General features: G+C 41.3%; 2 protein-coding genes and 1 pseudogene across 2 annotated transcripts; 1 reads left to right on the top strand and 2 right to left on the bottom strand.

Moving 5' to 3' along the window:
* Positions 1-518: 518 nt before the first annotated feature.
* Positions 519-7,564, top strand: LOC115679684 (probable jasmonic acid carboxyl methyltransferase 2). Its single transcript, XM_030603343.2, has 4 exons — positions 519-765; positions 911-1,315; positions 4,893-5,162; positions 7,018-7,564. The coding sequence occupies exons 1-4, from the start codon at positions 691-693 to the stop codon at positions 7,390-7,392; spliced, it is 1,125 nt and encodes a 374-aa protein (XP_030459203.1). The 5' UTR covers positions 519-690; the 3' UTR covers positions 7,393-7,564.
* Positions 7,565-15,864: 8,300 nt separating this feature from the next.
* Positions 15,865-16,851, bottom strand: LOC115679593 (uncharacterized). The gene has a single exon (XM_030603206.1). It carries the CDS (start codon positions 16,849-16,851, stop codon positions 15,865-15,867), a length of 987 nt encoding a protein of 328 aa, XP_030459066.1.
* Positions 16,852-18,465: 1,614 nt separating this feature from the next.
* Positions 18,466-23,160, bottom strand: LOC130136286 (uncharacterized; annotated as a pseudogene).
* Between the last annotated feature and the right edge of the window lie 1,384 nt (positions 23,161-24,544).

The raw sequence follows: 24,544 nt of genomic DNA, 5'->3' as shown, positions 1-24,544 counted from the left end.
TAATTTTTTTGAAGAAATAAAAAAAAAGTATATATAATCAGTCCGGTATGATTGATCCGGTTCAGTCCGGTTCCCTATTGAAAACAAGAACTGGACTGTCCGGACACCGATTACAATTTTAGGAACTAGAAACCGGACTGAGACTCTCGGGAACTGGACCTAATTGGCCGGTTCGATCCAGTCCAAGCAGTTCCCAGTTTGGGCAGTCCGTTTTGCATACCACTACAATAATTTGATCCACAACGAAATTTTACATGCAATATTAAAATCTTACAATGGAAGTGTGAAATATTCCAAGAGTAAATTTCAACTGCATGTATAGTAAGAGCTTGACATTTTATGTGGACAAGAATAAAAATCCAAAAACAAGAGAAAAAGAAAAAGAAGTTTAGCTTGTCTAAATCCTACTAAGGGGATTGAGGACCATATTTTGCTCTCGAGCAAACAGCTTTCATTCTCTTGCGATTCTCATGATGGTAGCCCCGCACAAAAAGATACAAAAGTCTCTTTCTAGCTTCCCTAACATATTGAATAAGGTTCGCAGATCCCTCTTCCTTCTATATATAGAACTTCAGCTCTCTCCAACCTTCCATGCCCAATACTGTCTTTCTAAGCATATAGTTGAGAGAGAGAGAGAGAGAGAGAGAGAGAGAGAGAGAGAGAGAGAGAGAGAGAGAGAGAGAGAGAGAGATGGAAGTCATGACAGTACTTCACATGAACAAAGGTACTGGTGAGACTAGTTATGCAAAGAACTCCACACTTCAGGTACTTCTCTCATTCATCTTATAATAATTATGCTCATGCATGGAATGCTAAGACATAAGCGTAGATCATAGAGTCACACATTCATTTAGTAGTCCATCACAAAAGTACTTTGCGTACCAATTTCCTTCTTCTTCTTTTTTTGTAGAGCAAGATCATATCAGTTGCCAAACCATTCGTGGAAGAAGCCATCCTGGAGGTCTTGTGCTCCAACATTCCCGAAAGTCTAGGAATCGCAGATTTAGGGTGCTCATCGGGACCCAATACTCTGTCAGTAATATCCGAGGTGATCGACATCGTCCATGCCAAGTGCGTGAATATGAGACGTTTGTCCCCCGAGATTAGAGTTTACTTGAACGATCTCCCCGGCAACGACTTCAACAACATTTTCATGTCGCTACCCGAATTCCACAAGAAGTTGAAGGTTGATAAGGGCGCCGGGTTTGGGCCCTGCTTCGTCTCAGGCATGCCCGGCTCGTTCTATGGCCGGCTATTTCCAAGAAAAAGCTTGCATTTTGTGCACTCTTCGTCTAGTCTGCACTGGCTCTCTCAGGTTTGAACCGCATGGCCTTTTACTCATCAATTAAAGACGCCTCCCCACTAGTTTTATTGCTAAGTACTCACGCTTTCTTGATAGAGTGATTGGTCGGATCTTCATAACTGACACATCACACTCATAGTTGTAGAGCTGAAGATGTTGGTAGCTATGCCCCGAACCTATCACAAACCCGAGTTGGGCTTTCAATGGAGGGTCCAAGCTATCATGATCTAACCCGACAAACTATATTTTTATTAGTTTGAATAAAATAGTAATATAAATGATATACTGACAGCAAAAGCTCTAGACATTTTGTACAAAGCATAGTCAATTTCTACATGTTTGCAAAGTATAATTACATTCTAAGCGTTTTGAAGTTCGGGAAATCAGAGTCCTAACTTCGCCGGCCATGGCATCCAGTCACTAGAACTTTGGATCATTGGATTTCTGACGAGATCAAGTATCATTTCAATCATAGTCCAATAACAAAATGTGCGGGCTTTGTCAGTCTTGGAGTATAAATTGATTTTAACTATCAATTGGAATTGAAATTCAAAATCTATGCAGAATCAAGTGAAAATCCTATTTCCAAAAAAAAGAAATCAGAACCAAATCTTGAATCTCCATTTGAGCCATGAAAAGTTTATCAAAAGCTAATCATTCATAAAATCCATAAATTTTAACTATCGATTGGAATTGAGATTCATTGGAATAGTGAGATTTCTAGTGTTTATTTTCAACAAAATTGAAAAATCCATAAATTTGAATAAGTATAATTTGGTTACTAAAAACCCTGGAGCTTCAAATATAAATAAATACTGAAGAGCAACTATCCATGATCTTAAGCTCCTATGATTGAGTAATGGAATTTTGATGGAGGTTTATAATTCGACTAGAGATTTAAAAGCTGGATTTAGCTTTTATTTAAAACTAGGTTTGTCCTTATATTTTACATTCATAGTCAAGTCATGCAATTATAACTCATAAGAAATTCGAAAGTGAATGGGAAACTTATGCAATTTCTTTAAGGGTTAATATCACGAAAAACCCTAAACTGATAAACCTGTGACAAATTTACCCTTCGTTAGTTTCCATTAAATTGTACCGTTGATTTGCTGAGTTGGATGACACGTAACAGTTAATGGATGTACCAGTTTGGAGTTTTACCCCTCCGTTTGTCACAAGTTTATCAATTTGTGATGTTTTGTGATATTAATCCAATTTTACGGAGGATAAATTTATCACAAGTGTACCAGTTTGAGGTTTTTTGTGGTAAAAAAATTAATTTGAAATAAATCTGTCATATATGTATCAGTTTGGAGTTTTTCGAAGTATTAATCATTTCTTTAAACTAATGTTTGACTTTCCTCGTCGCGCCGACAACCTATTGAACCTATATGAGACTTTTCCTCGATATATTGCTGTACTAACCTTCGCAGAATTGACAGATCACGTAGATTCTACAACAGTGTTGACGGCTAAGTTAAACATCTAAAACTACTTGCACAGGGAAGAAACATGCTTGCCTCATATCATTCGTAATATCTTTAAATAGCAACCTTAAAGTTTTTTTTTTCCCGGAGTTTCATTTTATAAGATAACCGAAATTGGGTCCAAATGTCATCACCAATTTAACAAAGAGAAAACATAATACTTTATACATAATGCTCGCACGTGCTTGAGCCACGAGGCGCAACCACACACGAGCAATAGCCACTTATAAATTTACTAATTATTAAAAGAAGGAAAATGAGAAATTGACCACATCGTTACTTTTGAAAGAGGAACGGTGCAGTTTCCATCATATATATATATATATATATATAAATTCTTTATTGAACACTTCTTAGTTTACTACTTTTCTATATATATACTTCTTAAGGTAATTGTTTCCTTGGGAAATCAAGAATCCCACTACAAATCCCACCTAAAATGATTAATGATTAGATAGTGACGAGTATGAAATGACATTTTTTTTTATCTAATTCATATTTACATCTTAATTTGAATTTGTTTTGTTTTGTTTTGTTTACGATATGAATCTTCCTATCACATTCCAAAGAATTATACTTTCATTACTATTTTTCCTTTTATACAAATTTAGAACTCTAACGCCAAATTCAGCTTTCTACTAAAGGTATTAAAATGTATGAACTTATAAGAATTAAACTCTATGCCCATATAAGATAACACAGATTCCTTGTTCTTTATTGTCATAATTCTTCATCATTAGCATCTTTAATTAAATAATTGGCTCACCTTTCTTGTAATATATTTTCATTAATCTAATTACTATAAAAGGAACTCCATGTCGACAACAAATTACAAAAAAATGGTTTAAGCGTATTTAATTCAAGCAAAAATAAAGATATATCGATAAACAACAACTGAAATCATAGTTGTTGTGTATATGATCAGGAAAAGTTCAAAAAAAATTAAAAGCCCACAGTTTATCATTCATGTATAGGAGATTTACTACTCGTAATTCTCAATTGTTAAATTTTATTGTATCCTTGTTCTTTCTTTTTGCAATATCTGCCTAAAAGTTACTACAAAATTTCCTAAAGTGTTTTTTTCCCCGGTTGAATAGTGTCACCAGGTTACGTTTCTCCCATTGTAAAACCAAAAACTACATAATATCTACATGAATATGAAATTCTAAAATTAATGCTTGTTGCCTATCCTATACTAAATAAAATGTGTGGTCCATCTTGCACCGATACTGGTCGACAGAAACGATGTGGCGATGCTAGCCACACTTTTCATTCCATTACCACTTTCCCTCTATTTTCAAAAAATGCCATCTACCATTTTCTGTCTAACAAATTTCATTGTTAGAAATGCTCAATTGCTTCTATTTAGAGTTTCCAATCTTTTAAGTCTCTCACAACCCTAGTCTCCGTTACCCCCTCCGTCTGCCGCCACCACGGTAGAAGGCTACGGCAACACACCAGTGATGCTGAGTTTAAGGTTTGGTGGTTAAGTTTTAGGTATGGAAGGAAATTTAGAACTTTGGTGGTCATTTTCGGAAAGGATATAGCGTCTTTGTAAGCAAGGCAAAACATGAAAATGCAAAATGGTATCCAATGACAAAACTCAAGATGCTAATTGGTGTTTCTAAAGGAAATGACGTTTTTTGTAAGTAAGGCAAAACGTGAAAAATGCAAAGTGGTATCCGATGACAAAAATTCAAGATGTTAACCGGTGTTTCTAAAAGTAGAGGAAGGTTAGCGGCAATAAGATGAAATGTGGAAATGATATGCGGTAACATTCCCTGAAGGTAAATAACTACAAGTGATTTATCTCCCACGTTTGCACTTATTTTTGGAAGGTTCTCTTGAAAACGATTGAGCGAAAATTATTTCTAGTAACTTCTATATTTTCCGAAAGAAAAATAAGTACCGATTTTGATAAATTGGGCGCGGCACTGGCCATGCCTTCCATGAAGATACCATGTCTACAAGGCCATTTCAAACTTACTATTTGCTTGAAACGATCCATACATTGTGGTCCAATCGCAATCACTACGAATGCTCCTACTCGGTCTTTGATGGGATGACAAATATGGTCCCAATTTGATATGCATGTATAGGTTCCATCAGGTTTGGACGGCAAGGCGGGACCCACATTGAACAAGGGGAAGTTATACATATCCAAGACCAGCCCCGAGTGCGTGGCTCGAGCCTACGCGGATCAATTCAAGCGCGACTTTGTGCTGTATCTGGAGTCGAGGTCCGCGGAAATGGTAACCGGTGGGCGCATGGTCCTGTCCTTAATGGGCAGGATCTCCAATGACCCCAGCGCTGAGAGTGCCTTCTTGTGGGAGCTCCTTTCCCTTGTCCTCATGGCCATGGCATCCAAGGTATTCACCTCTCTCTCTCTCTCTCTCTCTCTCTCTCTCTCTCACAGAAATTGAGGGGACCGAGCCGCATGGTCCAGCAAGATGGCGACCTTTGAAATAAATGGTCCATCCCTCATTTTGTATCCACAATATTAATTAAGGGGACGGACAACATTGTGCCCTCAGCCTAAGCCCAACCCTAAGGCCCCACCTTCTGGATATAGAACATTTTTCTTGTGAGGGTTTGGGGCGAGTATGGTTCCAAGGTCAGAGAACCGGACCTTTGGGAATATGTTCTATTCCAGGGTATCAGGGTAGGTTTCAAATTCTAAAAATTGGGAATCTGTTTTGACGAGTAGGTTCCAGGTTCTAGGTAGGTGGAACCTGAAACAAGTTTTTGTATTTTTTTTTGTCTATGTTTTCCTGTGATCTTGTGGTATTCCATGGCATCCGATGATGAATGTATAATTTGGAATCACTAGTCTGAGTTTTCATTTTATGACCGAGACTTTTACTTTGTTAATGTTTCATATTCTTTAGGTATCTAAATATAAGTCGTGGTCAATGAATTGTAGCAGCAAATGGTGGTCATTAAAGGTGATAATTTACTACAATCGTTCAATTAATAATATATGTGGAACTTGGGTAGACCTTATAACCAACCCTAATGGTAGATTCCAAGTTCTAGGATATGCAGGGTAGGTTACAAGTTCCAAAAAATGAGGAACCTGTTCTAACAGGTAGATTCTAGATTTCCGATGGAACTTGAATGAAACCTGAAACCACTCACCCCTTGTGAGAGTAAACTAAAAAATGTTATTTGACGAAACACGTTATACACTCAACGGGTGGATCACTCTAAGGGTGCGCATGAATACCATTCTGTGCCCGGGAGCTATTTCTGATTCTGTGCCCGGAAACAATTTCTGAGTATTTGAAGGCGTTTGATAAACTGTCCAAAATTTCTATTCCTAGAGTAGAAAAAAACAGAAATGCGTTTGGTAACTACACAAAATTTATGTTCCCAAATAATATTTTAATAATATTTTGAATTGTTTAATTTTTTTTTCTTTCTACCCATTTTCTTCTTTGGCCATGGCCGGTCGCCGGCGACCGGCCACAGCCCAGGGCCGGCGAGGGCGTCACGGCCCTCGCCACCTGGGCGAGGCGGCCTCGCCCAGAGACTGCGAGGCTCGGCCTCGCCCAGATCTGGCGAGGCCGAGCCTCGCCAGTCTGCGGGCGAGGTCGACCTCGCCGTCTCGACCGACGGCGAGGCTCGGCCTCGCTCGATCTCGGGCAAGGCCGCCTCGCCCGGCGACGGGGTCCAGGCCTCGCCCTCGCCGGCGAGGGCGACCCTCGCTCCGCGCGACGGCCGGCGAGGGCGTGACGCCCTCGCCGGCCCTGGGCTGTGGCCGGTCGTCGGCGGCCGGCCCAGCCCAGGGAAGAACAACACAAAAATAAGAAAAGAAAAAAAAGAAAAAGAAGAAAAAAAACTGATTCTCAAAATTGTGCCGAGAAACAAGAAGCAACTTTTTTTTACTTCTTGTTTCTCTTCCAAAACTGTTTCTCGGCACAAATTTCTGCAAAAATGTGCCCAGGAACAAAAAATTTACCAAACGCATTTCTGTTCCCAAACTATTTCTGGGAACAAAAGAACAGAAATTTTCACTATTTGGCACGTTACCAAACGGGCCCTAAGTAACCATTTACATTCAATAGATCATTTCCTGCCTACAGAAACACATAAATCAAGACAAATGACATGATTATGGTAATGTCATTAAAATGCTTCTGGGCTAATGCCAATATTGACGAAGTTGAGTCCATTCGAATGAGTTCGGGCAATAATAACTGACGGATGGCCGCCTTGATGTAGGGACTGGTCGAAGAAACGAAAGTGGATTCCTTCAATGCGCCATACTACGCTCCATCCACCGAAGAATTGAAAAGCGAGATAACACGAGAAGGGTCGTTTACCATAGATTACCTCGAGACATTTGAAGCCAGTTGGGACTATTTCGGTTGCGGAGAGGAGTATGTGCCGTTTAGCGGGGAGAGAGTGGCGAAGATGGTGCGGGCGGTGGTGGAGTCGATGCTGGAGTCTCACTTCGGTGGAGGCATTTTGGTGGTGATGGACGAGCTCTTCAGGAGATATGCAGAGATGGTGGACGATCACCTGTCCAAGAATAGGGCCAAGAACATTTTGGTGGTCGTTTCTTTGACTAGAAGGGAGGCACCTCAGTCACTTTAAGTTTGGTCCATAAAGAGAAGCTCTGTTGATTCAAGGAAGAGCTAAATCTTTGTCAGAAGAGTTTTCTCTAACTGTTCTGTCATCTCTTTGTACCCACAAAGCCCAAATAGTTTTGCGAGAATATGATTCCCCAAGAAAAATCAGAACATCTCCCAGAGAGATTTCGCTGCAACACAGCCTGGAAGAATCATTAGAATGGAATACCTCTGTGTGCAAGGTTACTCTTACAAGCAATAATGTTATGACAACGGAGTCAAATGAAGTTCTGGGTTTTAGATAAATCTCTTGTTCGCCAAATCCAAGACCAATCATTTGGTATTTCTCTGTTGGGATCTTTGCCAGTAGCTAAGTCATACGCCATCTTTGTGCAGAAATTCGCATTTTTAAAACCCCCGTTAGAGAAAAATACTGCCAATCATACTTCATTTTTCATACCCTGGCTAGAGGAAACACCTGCCAATCATACCTCTAATTGTCGACGAAATGCATGCTTGTAATCCACCAATCAAAGAGATTGTTGAAGGGACTTTTCTCATCCTTCCAATCAGAGTTGTAGGTAGAGCTGTCAAAATGAGTTTTGCACCCATATTTTAACTCACATTTAACAAAATGAGTCATATATGAATTGGTTAAAATTCAATATATGGATTTAAATGAGTCCAAAGGAGCAAATTCGAACTAATAATGGATTTTAATGGGCAAAAGGACACTATAAGTGCCATAACTTGTGTACGGAGATCACTTTGGTGCCATAACTTTTTTTCGGATTACTTTGGTGCCAAGTCGGAGGAAAAATGATCACTTAAGTGTTATAAGTTTTTTTTGGATCACTTCAGTGCTAAAATTTTTGAAAAACGATCATTTAAGTGCTAAAATTTTTTAAAACCGATCATTTAAGTTCTAAAATTTTTGAAAAACGATCGCTTAAGTGCCAATCTCCGGCGAGCCACGTCAGCTTCAGAAATTAATAAAAAAAATGCCACGTCGGATTTCCGGCGAAAAATTGTGTACGGCACCGGAGTTGACACTTAAGTGATCGTTTTTCAAAAATTTTAGCACTTAAATGATCGTTTTTCAAAAATTTTAGCACTAAAGTGATCCAAAAAAAACTTATGGCACCAAAGTGAGCGCCGTACACAAGTTATGGCACTTGTAGTATTCTTTTGCTGATTTTAATGAGTCAGAAAGAAACCCACTTTCAGCCCATTTAATTTACCAGCAAAGACAAAAGTCCAACGCTCATCATCAAACCACGCCTCACCAGAGACATATCACCCACCTTTCTCTGTAGCGTCCTAGTATGCCACTTACTAGCGCGGTTCTTTATTCTCTTTTATGTTATCACGCAAACGGAAGATAATATTTAACTTAAACATTTATAACATGAATTATTCATAAACAAACACATCCATTCTAGCTAAAAGGGGGACATCTTATTTCCATTTCATCTTGTCTTATTTATATACACGAGTGATATCAAATAAGAAAGTTACTATTTCTGGGAGAATCAAAAAGATATATTTCTCCCTGACCGCCACTAAGTGGCACTACACAACACCTGTCTTCACAGTTTAAGCCAAAAAGTAACAACCGTGGTAATCCGAAATAGATCCCCAATACATCCTACATTGTCCCCTAATGACCACTACTTGCCGGCACCAACATCATTACTGCTGCCACATGCAGGATAAGGGATTTGTCCCATCAATCGTCCATCTACAAGAACGAAGATCGATACAAAGCGGTAGGGTATATGGCCTCCCGAGGCACCTACATCAACCCACAGCATCGCAGTATAATGCACAAACACTACAGAGGGAAATGCTGGATCAGTGAACTGGAAAAGCTTGCCCTCGAAGTCAATGGGCACACTGTATGTCACGCCCCGCACCCTACGAGCTCACAACACCCCGCTTGGTCATTAAGAATGCGACTTCCCAGGATTAGTCGCCGACTTGATACAAACGAACTAAGAGTAACACATGCGGAAGCAACTCGAACACTCCATTCAACATTCAATTAAATAGGATAGTAAAGAAATAAATGAAACATAATAACAAACCACTTTATAAACATAACGTTACTTATAACGGCATACCAAACAAGCCTTACTAGAGGCCTCCACTACAAACCACACACATACTCAAAAAGGATTGGGTGGTCGATCTACCTAACTTCTCTATCAAAAGACGGCATCCAAAAGAAAGGATCCCTATCTTCAACTACCGGAAACTCCGCTAACATATGCTCCATATCCATTGGGACCCCAAAACGTTGCGGAGGGCCATTCATGTTCATGGTCGAGGGTCTGAAAGGTTTGAATTGCAACAATGAGAATAAATCTCAATAAGTAAACTCCCTAAGCCTCGCTTAGGGTAGCACGTACCTCCGGATCACCCTAATCATGCAATCCTATCTATCAGGGTAACTCAATAGCAAAACCTTTCCTTAGAACAACCAACTTGCAAAATATATATATGTTCTAACAAACACTCAACGGTATCACCATACCACACGTTGTCACCAAACATAAACAAGTCATGGCATTGCATAAACATGCATATCAATAGTTAATAATTCAGACATGCTCAAATATCACTCTTGAACACAAAGCATTCCCCAATGCAATTAACACTCGTAGTTGTCCAGATTATTAACGACCCCTCGGGCCACACCGAACTCCCGCCGGTTTTCCGGTCTAGCCGGGCATCGCCCCGCTACTTCGGGCGCGACAACATTGGGGATCAAACCCCCGCCCCCCCGACAAGCCAGGTACCCAACGACATTCCAATAAGAAGCATCGATCCGGCCTCCACCGCGATCGGCAACGTCTAGAACCCCCGCTTAGACGGCATCCGAACTCCCGCCGGGCATCGTCTAGAACTCCCGCCTAGACGGAACTTGTCATGGCCATGCACGTAAACAATCACTCATTGCCAATTTTCATCTTTCTTAATTAGCCAATGCAGAGTGTTTATGACATGCATTCTCCTACGAACGAACATGTCATGAATCGCACTCTTAACCATATCAAACATCATTATCTTGTCACAAATTGCCGTGATACACAAAGATTAGCCATGATTAACCACACGATCCATTATTAAGCCACAAGATTAATGTCAAAGCATAAGATTCACCATTGATAATCTATTTCGGCCACATGATTGTCATTACAACCACACGATCAAACATTGATCACTTAATCAGCCATGATTAAACTAATTAACCACATAATCATCAATCACAACCACACGATCAAACATTGATAACTTAATCAGCCATGATTAAACTAATTAACCACATAATCATCAATCACAACCACACGATCAAACATTTATCACTTAATCAACCATGATTAAACTAATTAACCACATGATCATCAATCACAACCACACGATCAAACATTAATCACTTAATCAGCCATGATTAAACTAATTAACCACATGATCATCAATCACAACCACACGATCAAACATTAATCACTTAATCAGCCATGATTAAACTAATTAACCACATGATCAAACAATTAGGACATGATCAACCATTCTAAGCCACACGATTAACTATGATCACATGATCAACCAATCCAAACCACATGATTAACCACTAATCAGCCATACACTAATCAACCCTAGATCAGCCCATAATTAGCCACTAATTAGCCCACAATTAACCACAAATCAGCCCCTAAACTAGTCCATTAGTCACCCATCAACCTAATCAAGGTTTAGGAAGTTACTTACCACTAATCCTAAGCCCAAAGTGTCACTAAACCAGCTGTAACAGCCCCCGGCATACAGCAGCTACTCCGGCGAACGGCGGGCGGCGAAACGGCGAAACCACGAACGGCGGCTGGTCACGGCTTGAACGGCGGCTAGGGGTGGTGGCGTGATGGTGCTGGTGGTGGACGGTGGTGGCTGGTCGGTGTGGTGGAGTGTGAGTGAGAGTGAGAGTGAGAGTGAAAGTGAGTGAAGAAATGGCTGATCTGAAAAAATGATGGGGAGAGAGAGAATGGCTAAATAATATCATCCAAATGAAGGGTTGAAATCACTTCTTGCTCCCCAAGTCAAGATCCAAAGGCTAGGGTTGATTCTTGGAAAGGTTTCTAGAAGGGGCAATTAGGAAAATAACCAAAGCAAGAAGGGCAAATCTGTCCGTGAAATTTGGAATCACTAGGGGGTACAAAGACCAACATGCCCTCCCACTCAACCAAGAAGTTCTAGAACACTAAGGGGTGAAAGGGTATTTTCCAATTCCTGAGCCAAAATTCACTTTTTCAAGAATTTCCGAGCAAACCGATAACTATGCGAGCTTAAAGAGGTAATGTCCAATATAATAATTTTGATATCCTCGAAAGTTCGATACCCAAGTTCGGATTCCAATTCATGGCCAAAATCGATCAATTGCAACTTTAGTGTATCTCAAACTAACGGGCGGCTTTTAGGTGTTACGCGTATTCAACCCGTGGTTGATTCAATATCAAGCCACGTTTAAGTTTACTCAAACCATGGTGACCTCGATTGTCATGTAATTGCGAGGATCAATCGTTAGCTTTGAAGGACACGATCGTTATAAATTGATTTAGGAATGTTCGTAATTCATACAATGGCCAAACGGAATCACCCGCGACCCCATTGTATAACGTTGCAAAGCATTCCATAACCATCCTTGGATCGGTTTATAATGGCCCAAAATATCCCCTCGTCAATCCTTATGGTCGAAGTGTCAATCCAGGGTTGAGTCCTTAGGTCGTGTGTACTAAATTCCTAACTAGCCATTCCCTAACGGTTAGTCATCTCATGAGTGATCAATTCAGAGTGAGATTTAACTGAAAGTGCATCGATGAGATAATCATTTCATAAATCCCGAAAATGGGTCGAAATTCAGAATGTCACAACTCTTTCCCCCTTACAAAAATTTCGTCCTCGAAATTTACAACCAACTCAAACCATTCAAATAAATGGGGGTGCTGACGCCTCATGATTTCTTCGCTTTCCCACGTGGCTCCTTCTGTTCCGTGATGCTGCCAGATTACCTTAACTAACGGAATCGTCTTGTTTCATAAAACCTAATCTTTTCTGTCCTTTATCCGAATAGGTCTCTCCACATATGACACCCTGTTGTCCATGTCTAATTCTTCATAGTTCAGCACGTGGGTTGGATCCGGCTCATACTTCTTTAGCTTGGATACGTGGAAGACGTTGTGAACTTGAGACAAATTCGGCGGTAAAGCGAGTCGATAGGCTAGAATTCCAATTCGTTCTAAGATCTCAAATGGACCTACGTACCTTGGACTTAACTTTCCTTTCTTACCAAATCGAGAGGTTCCTTGCATTGGTGACACCTTGAGGAAGACATGATCTCCCACTTGAAATTCCAAAGGCTTACGTCGCTTATCTGCATAACTTTTTTGACGACTCTGAGCGGTCTTAAGCCTTTCTCAAATGATCTTAACTGCCTCGACTGGCTGTTGTACCAATTCCGGACCCGTTATACTCCGTTCCCCAACTTCATCCCAGCACACTGGAGTTCTGCAAGTTCTGCCATACAATACTTCAAATGGTGCCATTCTGATACTCTATTGATAACTGTTGTTGTATGCAAATTCTACCAAGTGTAACTATTCTTCCCAACTTCCTTTAAAGTCTATCACACAAGCTCGTAACATGTCCTCGAGCGTCTGAATTGTTCTTTTAGATTGGCCATCTGTCTGCGGATGATAGGCTGTGCTATATTGCAGCTTCGCCCCCATAGCCGTTTGAAGACTTCTCCAAAAGGTTGCGGTAAACTTGGGGTCTTTGTCTGACGTGATCGTAACTGGTACTCCATGAAGACGAACTATTTGTCGCATATACAGCTCGGCATACCTATCCATTGCGAAATCCTTTCACACTGCCAGAAGATGTGCTGACTTAGTCAACCTGTCGACTATAACCCAAATAGAATCATGGCCTCTCTGGCTCCTTGGCAAACCCATAACAAAGTCCATAGTGATATATTCCCATTTCCATTCTGGGATTTCCAATGGTCACAACAGTCCACCAGGCTTACAATGTTGCGCCTTCACTTGTTGGCACGTTAGGCACTTAACTACGTTCTTGGCTATATCCACTTTCATTCCGTTCCACCAATAGTGCTCGCGTAAGTTCTGATACATCTTGGTATTGCCCGGATGAATACTGTAGTTACTATGATGAGCTTCAACCAAGATTTCGTCCTTAAGCTCAACGTCATTGGGAACGCATAATCGTCCACGAAACTTCAAAATTCCATCCTCGGATACTTGAAAGTCGGATTTTCTCTTACTTGTATCCATACTCATAATCTTTTGAATTTCAGGGTCCGTAGATTGTAATGCCTTAATCTTAGCTTGAATCTCCGCTTCGATCCTTAAGGTGGCTAACAAGCTCGAGAGGTGACCTACCTTAAATTTAAACTCTGAATCACGTACTCCTTTCAGTAGAATCCATTCCTTAACCATCATCTATGCGATGCTCGATTTCCGACTAAGTGCATCTGCTACTTTGTTAGCCTTCCCAGGGTGATACAAAATGTCGCAGTCCTAACCCTTCAGAAGTTCCATCCACCGGCGCTGTCTCATGTTCAACTCCTTTTGGGAAAACAAATATTTCAAACTCTGATGGTCTGTGTAGATTTGAAACCTTTTTTCCGCATAAGCAGTGCCTCCAAATTTTCAGAGCAAAGATGATAGCCGCTAGTTCCAAATCTCGAGTCGGGTAGTTTAGCTCGTGAGGTCTCAACTGTCACGATGCGTATGCAACAACTCTTCCATGCTGCATTAAAACACTTCCTAATCCCTTTAGCGATGCATCGCTATAAATCTAGTATCCTCCAGGACTTGATGGTATTGTCAATACAGGGGCGGTCGTCAACTTATGCTTAAGCTCTTGGAAACTCCTCTTACACTTATCCGTCTACTCAAACCTTGTTTCCTTATTTAGTAAACGAGTCAAAGGAGTGGCTATCGTAGAGAACCTTTCCACGAATCGTCTATAATAGCCTGCAAGTCCTAGGAAACTCTGAACTTCCGTCACTGTCGTAGGTCTTAGCCAATTCGTAACTGCTTCAATCTTAGTTGGATCCACCGAGATTCCATCCCCGGAGATCATATGTCTAAGAAATGCTACCCGATTGAGCCAGAACCCGCACTTACTAAACTTGGCGTAGAGTGGGTGTTCTCTCAAGATCCGTAGAACCATTCTCAAATGTTGTTCATGCTCTTCAAAGCTCTTCAAGTATACCAAAATGTCGTCGATGAACACGATGGCAAACTGATCTAAGAACTCCTTGAATACCCAATTCATCAAATCCATAAAAGCAGCTGGGGCGTTAGTCAATCCAAACGGCATAACGGTAAACTCGTAATGTCCATATTTTGTATGAAATGCCGTCTTCGGTATATCTTTCTTCTTGATCCTTAGTTGATGGTAGCCCATTTTTAAGTCTATCTTGGAAAATACCGATGCCCCTTGCAGTTGATCGAACAAGTCATCTATTCTTGGTAATGGATATTTGTTCTTGATGGTTACCTGGTTCAACTGCCGATAGTCAATGCATAAACGCAATGACCCATCTTTCTTTCTTACGAACAACACTGGTGCTCTCCATGGTGATGCACTCGGACGAATGAATCCCTTATCAAGCAGCTCATCTGAACCTTCAATTCCTTTAATTCTGACAATGCCATTCTGTAGGGCGCTCTAGAGATTGGCTCCGTCCCTGAGGCCAACTCAATTACAAATTCCACTTCCCTTTTAGGTGGTAATCCCGGCAATTCCTAAGGATATACAAAGGGAAAGTTACACACCTCGGCTATGTCCTTTAGCCTTGGCTCCTCAGCCAACGAGTCAACTATAGTCGCTAAGTAACCTTGGCATCTTTCATCCAGCAGTTTAGTCACCTCAAGCGATGAAATCCAAGGAATCGAGGTTCCTCCTCGATTTCCCACAAACTCATATCTAGGATGACCAATCGGATTAAATTGGATCACCCTGCTACTACAGTCCATCACAGCTTTCTGCTTAACAAGCCAATCCATCCCAATAATAACATCAAAATCAAACATAGTCAAAACTGCCAAATCTATCCTTTCCTCCCTACCACCAATAACTATCTTACAATTCGGAACATCCTACTGAAATTAGCACTTCATCCTTTAGAGGGGTGGTAACATGCAGAAGTACTCCTAACGATTTCGGTTCAATTCCAGTCAATCTAACAAACTGTTTTGACACAAATGAATGCGATGCTCCTGGATCAAATAAAGCATAGACAGCATGATCACACAAAGAGATCGTATCTGTGATCACGCTAGACGCATCCTCCGCCTCCTTCCTTTGCCATCACATATACTCTTCCTTGCGCCTGCGGTCTATTCTGATTATTTTGCGGAGAATTCCCAGTTGGTCCCACTCTGGGTTGTTGCGATTGCATTTGTGGTCTAACTTGTCAATTCGAGCAACCCTTCACTTGGTGACCATGTTGGCCACATCCATAACACGCTCCATTCCTGCCAAGGCAAGGGCCATTCTCATGCCTCCTCTCGCAAGATCGACACGGGGCACTAGAGTAGAATGTCGACTTCCCAATATTCTTTCTAATAGGAGGGACAAATCGTCTATTGCCAACCATAGGCTTCTTTCCAAAATTACGATTGTCTCTAGTCTGTGCGTACCGCGATCCAGATGCGGCAGCCCTTTCAGTCATATCCCTCTCAACAATTTGAGCCCTCTCATAAAGTTCATTGTAATCCCTTAGGTTTAGGAGTATCAACTGACTACGGAGCTTCGGTTTCAGACCATCCCGGAATCTCCTTGCCTTGTCTACATGGTTCTCGACCATTCTTGGTGCGAACTTAGACAGCCTTGCAAACTCTGCCTCATACTGATCCACGGTCATCTGATTCTTACGAAGCCGTATAAATTCTGCCATTTTCTTTTCTTGTGCATTCTTAGAGAAGTACTTCACGTTAAAGGCCTCGACAAAGGCATCCCAGTTCTGAACCATGCCTTCCGGAAAGATTCTACCTCTGGTGGCCTTCCACCAGTCACTTGCATTACCTTGGAGTTGATACACTGCCACCTTTTCCTCCTCCGTGCACCCTAGAAGTTCAAAAGCCTTTTCCAACTCCTCAACCCAAAGGGTGGCAGGCTCGGGATCACCCTTTCCATTGAACTTGGGTGGCTTAAGTTTCAGAAACTGTTCTACCACTTGATGCATCTGACAATTTCCATTCCCATTCCCCGGATTATCTTGAGCGGCAACGGCAGCAGCCTCGGCAGCAACAATCGCAGCAGCAACTCGTTCTTGAGCCTGTTGTCCCATTAACTGTCCAATCGCCTCAAGGGCTCTCAAGACTCCATTCACTCTGGGATCCTCCATTGGTCTTGCTTGAGAACTTGACTGACCTCTAGTCCCTTTACCCCGGTTGTTCATCCTATTCCAATCTCACACAGCCTACTATAATTCCACCGAGGAATTAGAGACCTAAACCAACTACTTGAGCTTAAACAACTCTAAGCAGCAAACCTCAATAAGTAATCACAAGCAAGTAATCACCAAAACAAGTATCACAAGTACACAATTAGCAAGGTTCTAGCTCTTAACTTTTTGCGCCTGCACGTTAGTAATCCAGAATAATAACACAAAAACACCCAGCAATCACAAGCACATGCTCTCAGGACATGCATTAAACATTCTAAACTTGTGATCAAGGCAAGTCTCCCTAACTAACTATCCCAAAAGCCATCGCTCCTTATCACTCCAGGTCTCGACTGAACTTGGATCGAGCTAACCTTGCTCTGATACCAATTAAACAGGGATGTCACGCCCCGCACCCTACGAGCTCGCAACACCCCGCTTGGTCGTTAAGAATACGACTACCCAGGACTAGTTGCCGACCCGATACAAACGAACTAAGAGTAATATATGCGGAAGCAACTCGAACACTCCATTCAACATTCAATTAAACAGGATAGTAAAGAGATAAATGAAACAGAATAACAAACCACTTTATAAACATAACGTTACTTACAACGGCATACCAAACAAGCCTTACTAGAGGCCTCCACTACAAACCACACACATACTCAAAAAGGATTGGGTGGTCGATCTACCTAACTTCTCTATCAAAAGACGGCATCCAAAAGAAAGGATCCCTATCTTTACCTACCGAAAACTTCGCCAACATATGCTCCATATCCATTGGGACCCCAAAACGTTGCGGAGGGCCATTCATGTTCATGGTCGAGGGTATGAAAGGTTTGAATTGCAATAATGAGAATAAATCTCAATAAGTAAACTCCCTAAGCCTCGTTTAGGGTAGCACGTACCTCCGGATCACCCTAATCATGCAATCCTATCTATCAGGGTAACTCAATAGTAAAACCTTTCCTTAGAACAACCAACTTGCAAAATATATATATGTTCTAACAAACACTCAATGGTCTCACCATACCACACATTGTCACCAAACACAAACAAGTCATGGCATTGCATAAACATACATATCGATAGTTAATAATCCAGACATGCTCAAATATCACTCTTGAACACAAAGCATTCCCCAATGCAATTAACACTCGTAGTTGTCCAGATTATTAACGACCCCTCGTGAAGTGAATCTGAGCGGAAGTTGATCGTTCTACGAGGATCTGGAAAGTGCGAATCGCAAAACCTCGACCCCCAATCGAACCTGTGATTAGTAACCTCGGTATAAACGTGACCTATTGACGAACTTGTGTCAATCAATCGACGTTATAGACGTCACGAACAAGAGAATTCGCTATCCTACTCGATTAGTCGAATCGACCGCCATAAGAAAGGCCTTGATAAGGTCAAGTCCACAGAGAACTCAAAGAAGAGAAGAACCTCTCATTGTTTTAAAGTGAATCATCTGTCTCAAAAGAAACCCTAAACACCCTTTTTATATGGTGTTAACCCTAAATGCAAATTACGAAAACGCCACTAGAATTAATAAAAGCGCTTAAATAAAGAAAAAAAAAACTTAAACTACTCCGAAACGGGAAAAAAACGACATCGGTTACGGCATTAGCGGTGAGTATTAATCAGCGGCCCGTTTCCTTGCAACTGACCAAATTTGATCGTGTTGCGCCAAGAGGTCCAAGATTCTTCAAGTTCCGATCCAAGATCGCTTCCACTCCAAAGATCTCGAACCATGATGCCAATAGCTTGCTTGAATTACTTCACCTTTGCTTGAGTAATCAGACCAAGAGGATAGGACAATGGGTCCCTAGCACCTCCTCCTCGATATGGCACGATGTCCACATCATTCCCTCCCCCGTGCAAAGGATTTGCCCTCAAATCATCTCCTGCATCGAAAAAAGTTAAGTCAGAAACATTGAAAGTAGCACTAATACCATACTCACCTGGAAGGTCAAGCTTGTAGGCATTATCGTTAACCCTCTCCAATACCATAAACGGTCCATCCCCTCGCGGTTGTAACTTAGAAAGTCGCCGTTCGGGAAAACACTCCTTGCCCATATGAACCCAAACCCAATCGCTGGGCTCAAACACTATTTTCTTGCGCCCTTTGTTGGCTTGCTTTGCATATTGCTTAGTCTTGTGCTCAATATTCAACTGCGTCTTCTCATGCAATGCCTTGAAAAATTCGACCTTCCTAGAACCATCTAAGTCCATACGCTCATCAACAGGCAAAGGGGTTAAATCCAATGGAGTTAAAGGATTAAAGCCATGAACAATCTCAAACGGTGTAAATTTAGTAGCAGAATACATGCTCCTGTTATATGCAAACTCAACATGTGGCAAACAATCTTCCCAAGACTTTATGTTCTTTTTAATTATAGCACGCAACAATACCCCTAAAGTTCTATTAACTACCTCAGTTTGATCAGCAGTTTGTAGATGACAAGTAGTAGAAAATAAAAGCTGTGTGCCTAACTTCTTCCACAATGTTTTCCAAAAGTAGCTAAGAAATTTAGTGTCTCGATCATAAACAATGGACCTAGGCATGCCATGCAAACGCACAATCTCACGAAAGAACAAATCAGCAACATGCGATGCGTCATCGGTTTTATGACAGGGTATAAAATGAGCCATCTTTGAAAACCAATCAACAACCACATAAATAGAATCCCGAACATGCTTAGACCTAGGCAATCCTAACACAAAATCCATTGAAATATCAACCCAAGGATGCTTCGGAATAGGTAAAGGCGTATACAAGCCATGTGGTTTAGTTGTAGACTTAGCTTGCTTACATGCAATACATCTCTCACATACACGTGTGACATCTCTCTTCATGTGTGGCCAATAAAAATGTTCATACAGCACTTCATAAGTTTTATTAATGCCAAAATGTCCCATTAAGCCACCACCATGCACCTCTCGCACTAACAACTCACGCATAGAACATTTAGGCAAACATAACTTGTTCTCACGAAAGAGATAGCCGTCATGCCTATAGAATTTTTCAAATGCAGCATGTTCACAAGCTTCAAACACTCTTCCAAAGTCTTCATCATCAGTATAGAAGTCCTTGATATGCTCAAAACCTAGACATTTTGCTCCTAGAGTAGTTAGAATTGCGTACCTTCGAGAAAGTGCATCAGCTACTACATTTTCCTTACCTTTCTTGTACTTGATCGCATATGGAAAAGTCTCGATGAACTCCATCCATTTGGCATGTCTTTTATTCAATTTTTACTGTCCCTTCAAGTATTTTAAGGTCTCGTGGTCAGTGTGGATCACAAACTCCTTTGGCCATAGGTAATATTGCCAAGTCTCCAAGGCTCGCACCAAAGCATACATCTCCTTATCGTAAGTAGGATAATTCAATGTTGCTCCACTTAATTTCTCGCTGAAATAAGCTATGGGACGTCCTCCTTGCATTAACACGGCTCCAATTCCTGTACCAGAAGCGTCACACTCTATCTCAAAAGCAGCACCGAAATTCGGCAAAGATAACAAAGGAGTGTTAGTCAACTTATCTTTTAACAGATTGAATGCTCTCTCTTGCTCTTCTCCCCATGTGAAATCCACGTGCTTCTTGATAACTTCGGTCAAAGGTGCAGCAATGGTGCTGAAGTATTTCACGAATCGTCGATAAAAACTTGCTAAGCCATGAAAGCTGCGCACCTCACCCACAGTCTTAGGTGTCGGCCACTCACGGATTGCTTTCACCTTTTTCTCATCAACCTGTATACCATCAGCACTAACAACAAACCCTAGAAATACTAATTTGTTAGTCACAAAAGAGCATTTCTTTAGGTTAGCATATAATTGCTCGGTCCTTAAAATCTGCAAAGCAGCTCGGACATGTTCAATATGGTCATCAAGGCTTCGGCTATATATTAAGATATCATCAAAATAGACAACTACAAATTGACCAATAAAAGCACGCAATATATGATTCATAAGTCGCATAAACGTGCTAGGTGCATTAGTTAGTCCAAATGGCATGACTAACCACTCATACAATCCATACTTGGTTTTAAATGCAGTTTTCCATTCATCCCCTTCTTTCATCCTAATTTGATGATAACCACTTCTCAAATCGATCTTAGTAAATATGCTAGCACCATGCAATTCATCCAACATGTCATCTAACCTAGGAATAGGGTGTCGATATTTTACCGTAATGTTGTTGATTGCTCGGCAATCAACACACATTTGCCATGACCCATCCTTCTTTGGCACCAACAAAACAGGGACGGCGCACGAGCTAAGTCTCTCTCGCACATACCCGCGTTCCAATAGTTCACTAACTTGCCGTTGAAGTTCCTTTGTCTCATCGGGATTGCTTCGATATGCGGGTCGGTTAGGTAGTGGCGCACCAGGTATCAAATCGATTTGATGTTCTATGCCTCGAATTGGGGGTAACACTCCAAGAAGCTCATCGGGAAAGACATCTTCAAATTCTTGCAATAAAGACACAACAAAGCTAGGCAAACTCGGGTTAAGATCGTTAGTAGTAAATAGTGCCTCCTTATACAAAAGTACAAGCATCGGTCGATCCAGAATTAAAGCTCTCCTCACTTCGCTGGTTTTTGCATAGAAATTCTTTTGCCTCTCTTCTTTTCTCTCTCCTTTTCCCTTGGCTTTTACCACTCTTCTTTCCTCGATCTCTCCTTTTCCTTGCGTCTCAGTCTCTCCTCGTAAACCCTCGGTTCTCTCACCTTTTCTCTCCCTCTTAGCCTCACGTTTTAGTTTCAATTGATCCTCATACACCTCACTAGGTGTCATTGGCACCAAGGTATAGGTCTTCTGATTCATTATCAATGAATATCGGTTAGTGTACCCATCATGATGTACCTTCCGATCATATTGCCATGGCCTACCAAGTAAAACATGGCCCGCTTGCATAGGTACAACATCACACATCACCTCGTCCTTATATCTTTCTATCTCAAATGGAACTCGGACTTACTTCGACACCTTCACCTCACCACTATCATTCAACCATTGAAGTCTATATGGTCTAGGGTGTTTTGCAGTTTTTAACCCCAATTTCTCCACCATGGTACAACTTGCCACATTCGCACAACTGCCCCCATCAATAATTAAACTACAAATCTTGCCATTCACCACGCATCGTGTATGGAACAAATTGTCACGTTGCTGGTGTTGATCCTCCTCCTTGGCTTGAACACTAAGATAACGCCTAACCACCATCAATTCACCCTTTACTGGCATCTCAACATCACTATAATCCTCTAATGGTGGCATGTCATCATCCTCTTCCTCTCTCTCACTTTCTGATTCAACATCATTATGCCCAGTCATGATCATCACCCTCCTATTAGGGCACTGATTTGCCATATGACCCCTGCCCAAACACTTGAAACATTTAATATCACGAGTCTTAGTGTTAGGGTTTTCAATTTTACTTGAAGTCGAATTCAAACCAACTTTGCCATCCTTCTCTTTCTCCTTCAAAGTTTCGGCCTTGGGGTTGTTTCCCTTCCAATTCGACTTCTCATCTCTCTTCCAATGGGACTTCCAATTCGAGCTTGAACCTCTACTACTCTTGTGATTTCGGTCCAACTTCAATTGCCTCTCAACTTTGATGGCCTTTTCCACCAATTTCTCCAACTCAACATAATGTTGCAGCTCTACCACCCTCGCTATATCTCGGCTTAAACCACTCAAAAATCGTGACATCGTGGCTTCATGGTCTTCTACCACATTAGCACGGATCAAGGTAATCTCCATCTCCTTATGGTACTCTTCTACGCTCCTATTGCCTTGTGTGAGATTTTGTAGCTTATGGAACAAGTCTCGGTGGTAATGGCTCGGTACAAAACGCCTCCTCATAACTGTTTTCATCTCATCCCGCGTGTCTATTGGCTTCTCACCATTGTGCCTCCTGCTAGTCACAAGCTGATCCCACCAAATTATAGCATAATCAGTGAATTCAACAGCTACGATTTTTACCTTCTTAAGCTTGGAATATCGTTGGCAGTCAAATACCAATTCTATTCTTTTTTCGCACTCTAGATATGCATCATGATCATTCTTTCCTTGAAAAGATGGAATCTTCATCTTGATGTTGCCAAGCTCATCATCTTCTCGATGTCTAACCTCTTGGCCTCGTCCTCCGTTCCACCTTCCAAACCGGCCATCTCGGTCTTCCTCCATGTCGGCCTCAAACTCATCATCAAATTGCCGCTGCCATCTAGGTCGTGTTCTAGATTCATCTCGCTGATTTCGCGGCCTCCCCTGTGGTGGCTCTCGATCTCCGTCAAGCCTCGTCTCACATCCCATAACTCGGGTACTAAGTACTTCAAGTTGCAATCTCAACTGTTGAATGCATTCCAAAATTACATCATCCCTTTATTTGGAAGCTTCCTCCTTTTGATTTACGCTTTCTTGGTCGTGTGACATGATTTACCTGCAAGAAAATGTTAGAAATAAAAGAAATCTCACCAAACACTCCCTCACGTGTTTTGCTCAAGGTATTTGTCGCTCCCCCTCGTGTTTAACTCAAACTCAATGTCGGTTTTTTTTTTCAATTAAGCTCACATACTCTTGCCTTTTACCTCTTGTATTCCCTTCTCACAAGCTCTTTATCGGACTAAAAACCGTTTTCTCACCCGCCTCACAACAATCGACCAAACCACCAAGCAGGATCAAAATAATTCGTCAACCTCTCACTAATTGTCAAATTCAAACTTAATTTTTGATACTTTTTTTAATTCAACTCGGTCCAACTAACAAACGAGTCGTCTTCTCGATTATTTTCGGCTGATATTTTTTTTTGTTCGGCTTGCTCTTTTTTTTTTTGGCCGAAATTTTTTTTTGCTGAATTTTTCTTTTTACGAACTCAAATACAATCAAGACACATTAGGACCAAAAAGAAAAAAAAAATGCAGCAAGAACGATTTGGATCCCTAATTCGATTAAAATCTGAGATCCTAGTTCAATAATTCTCAATTTGCCGAATGAAAGTAACAAAATTAGGATAACTAGACCTTGTAGAACCTAGGCTTTGATACCAGATGAAGTGAATTTGAGCGGAAGTTGATCGTTCTACGAAGATCTGGAAAGTGCGAATCGCAAAACCTTGACCCCCAATCGAACCTGTGATTGGTAACCTCGGTATAAACGTGACCTGTTGACAAACTTGTGTCAACCAATCGACGTTATAGACGCCACGAACAAGAGAATTCGCTATCCTGCTCGATTAGTCGAATCGACCGCCACAAGGAAGGCCTTGATAAGGTCAAGTCCACAGAGAACTCAAAGAAGAGAAGAACCTCTCGTTGTTTTAAAGTGAATCATCTGTCTCCAAAGAAACCCTAAACACCCTTTTTATATGGTGTTAACCCTAAATGCAAATTACGAAAACGCCACTAGAATTAATAAAAGCGCTTAAATAAAGAAAAAAAAAACTTAAACTACTCCGAAGCGCGAAAAAAACGACATCGATCACGGCATTAGCGGTGAGTATTAATCAGCGGCCCGTTTCCTTGCAACTAACCAAATTTGATCGTGTTGCGCCAAGAGGTCCAAGACTCTTCAAGTTCCGATCCAAGATCGATTCCACTCCAAAGATCTCGAACCATGATGCCAACAACTTGCTTGAATTGCTTCGCCCTTGCTTGAGTAATCGGACCAAGAGGATAGGACAATGGGTCCCTAGCACCTC

Source organism: Syzygium oleosum, unplaced genomic scaffold (assembly GCF_021117445.2).
Source record: "Syzygium oleosum isolate NSW1041296 unplaced genomic scaffold, Sole_v2.1 Sole_v2.45, whole genome shotgun sequence".
Lineage (NCBI taxonomy): Eukaryota > Viridiplantae > Streptophyta > Magnoliopsida > Myrtales > Myrtaceae > Syzygium > Syzygium oleosum.
This window is presented reverse-complemented; position numbering and strand designations above follow the sequence as displayed.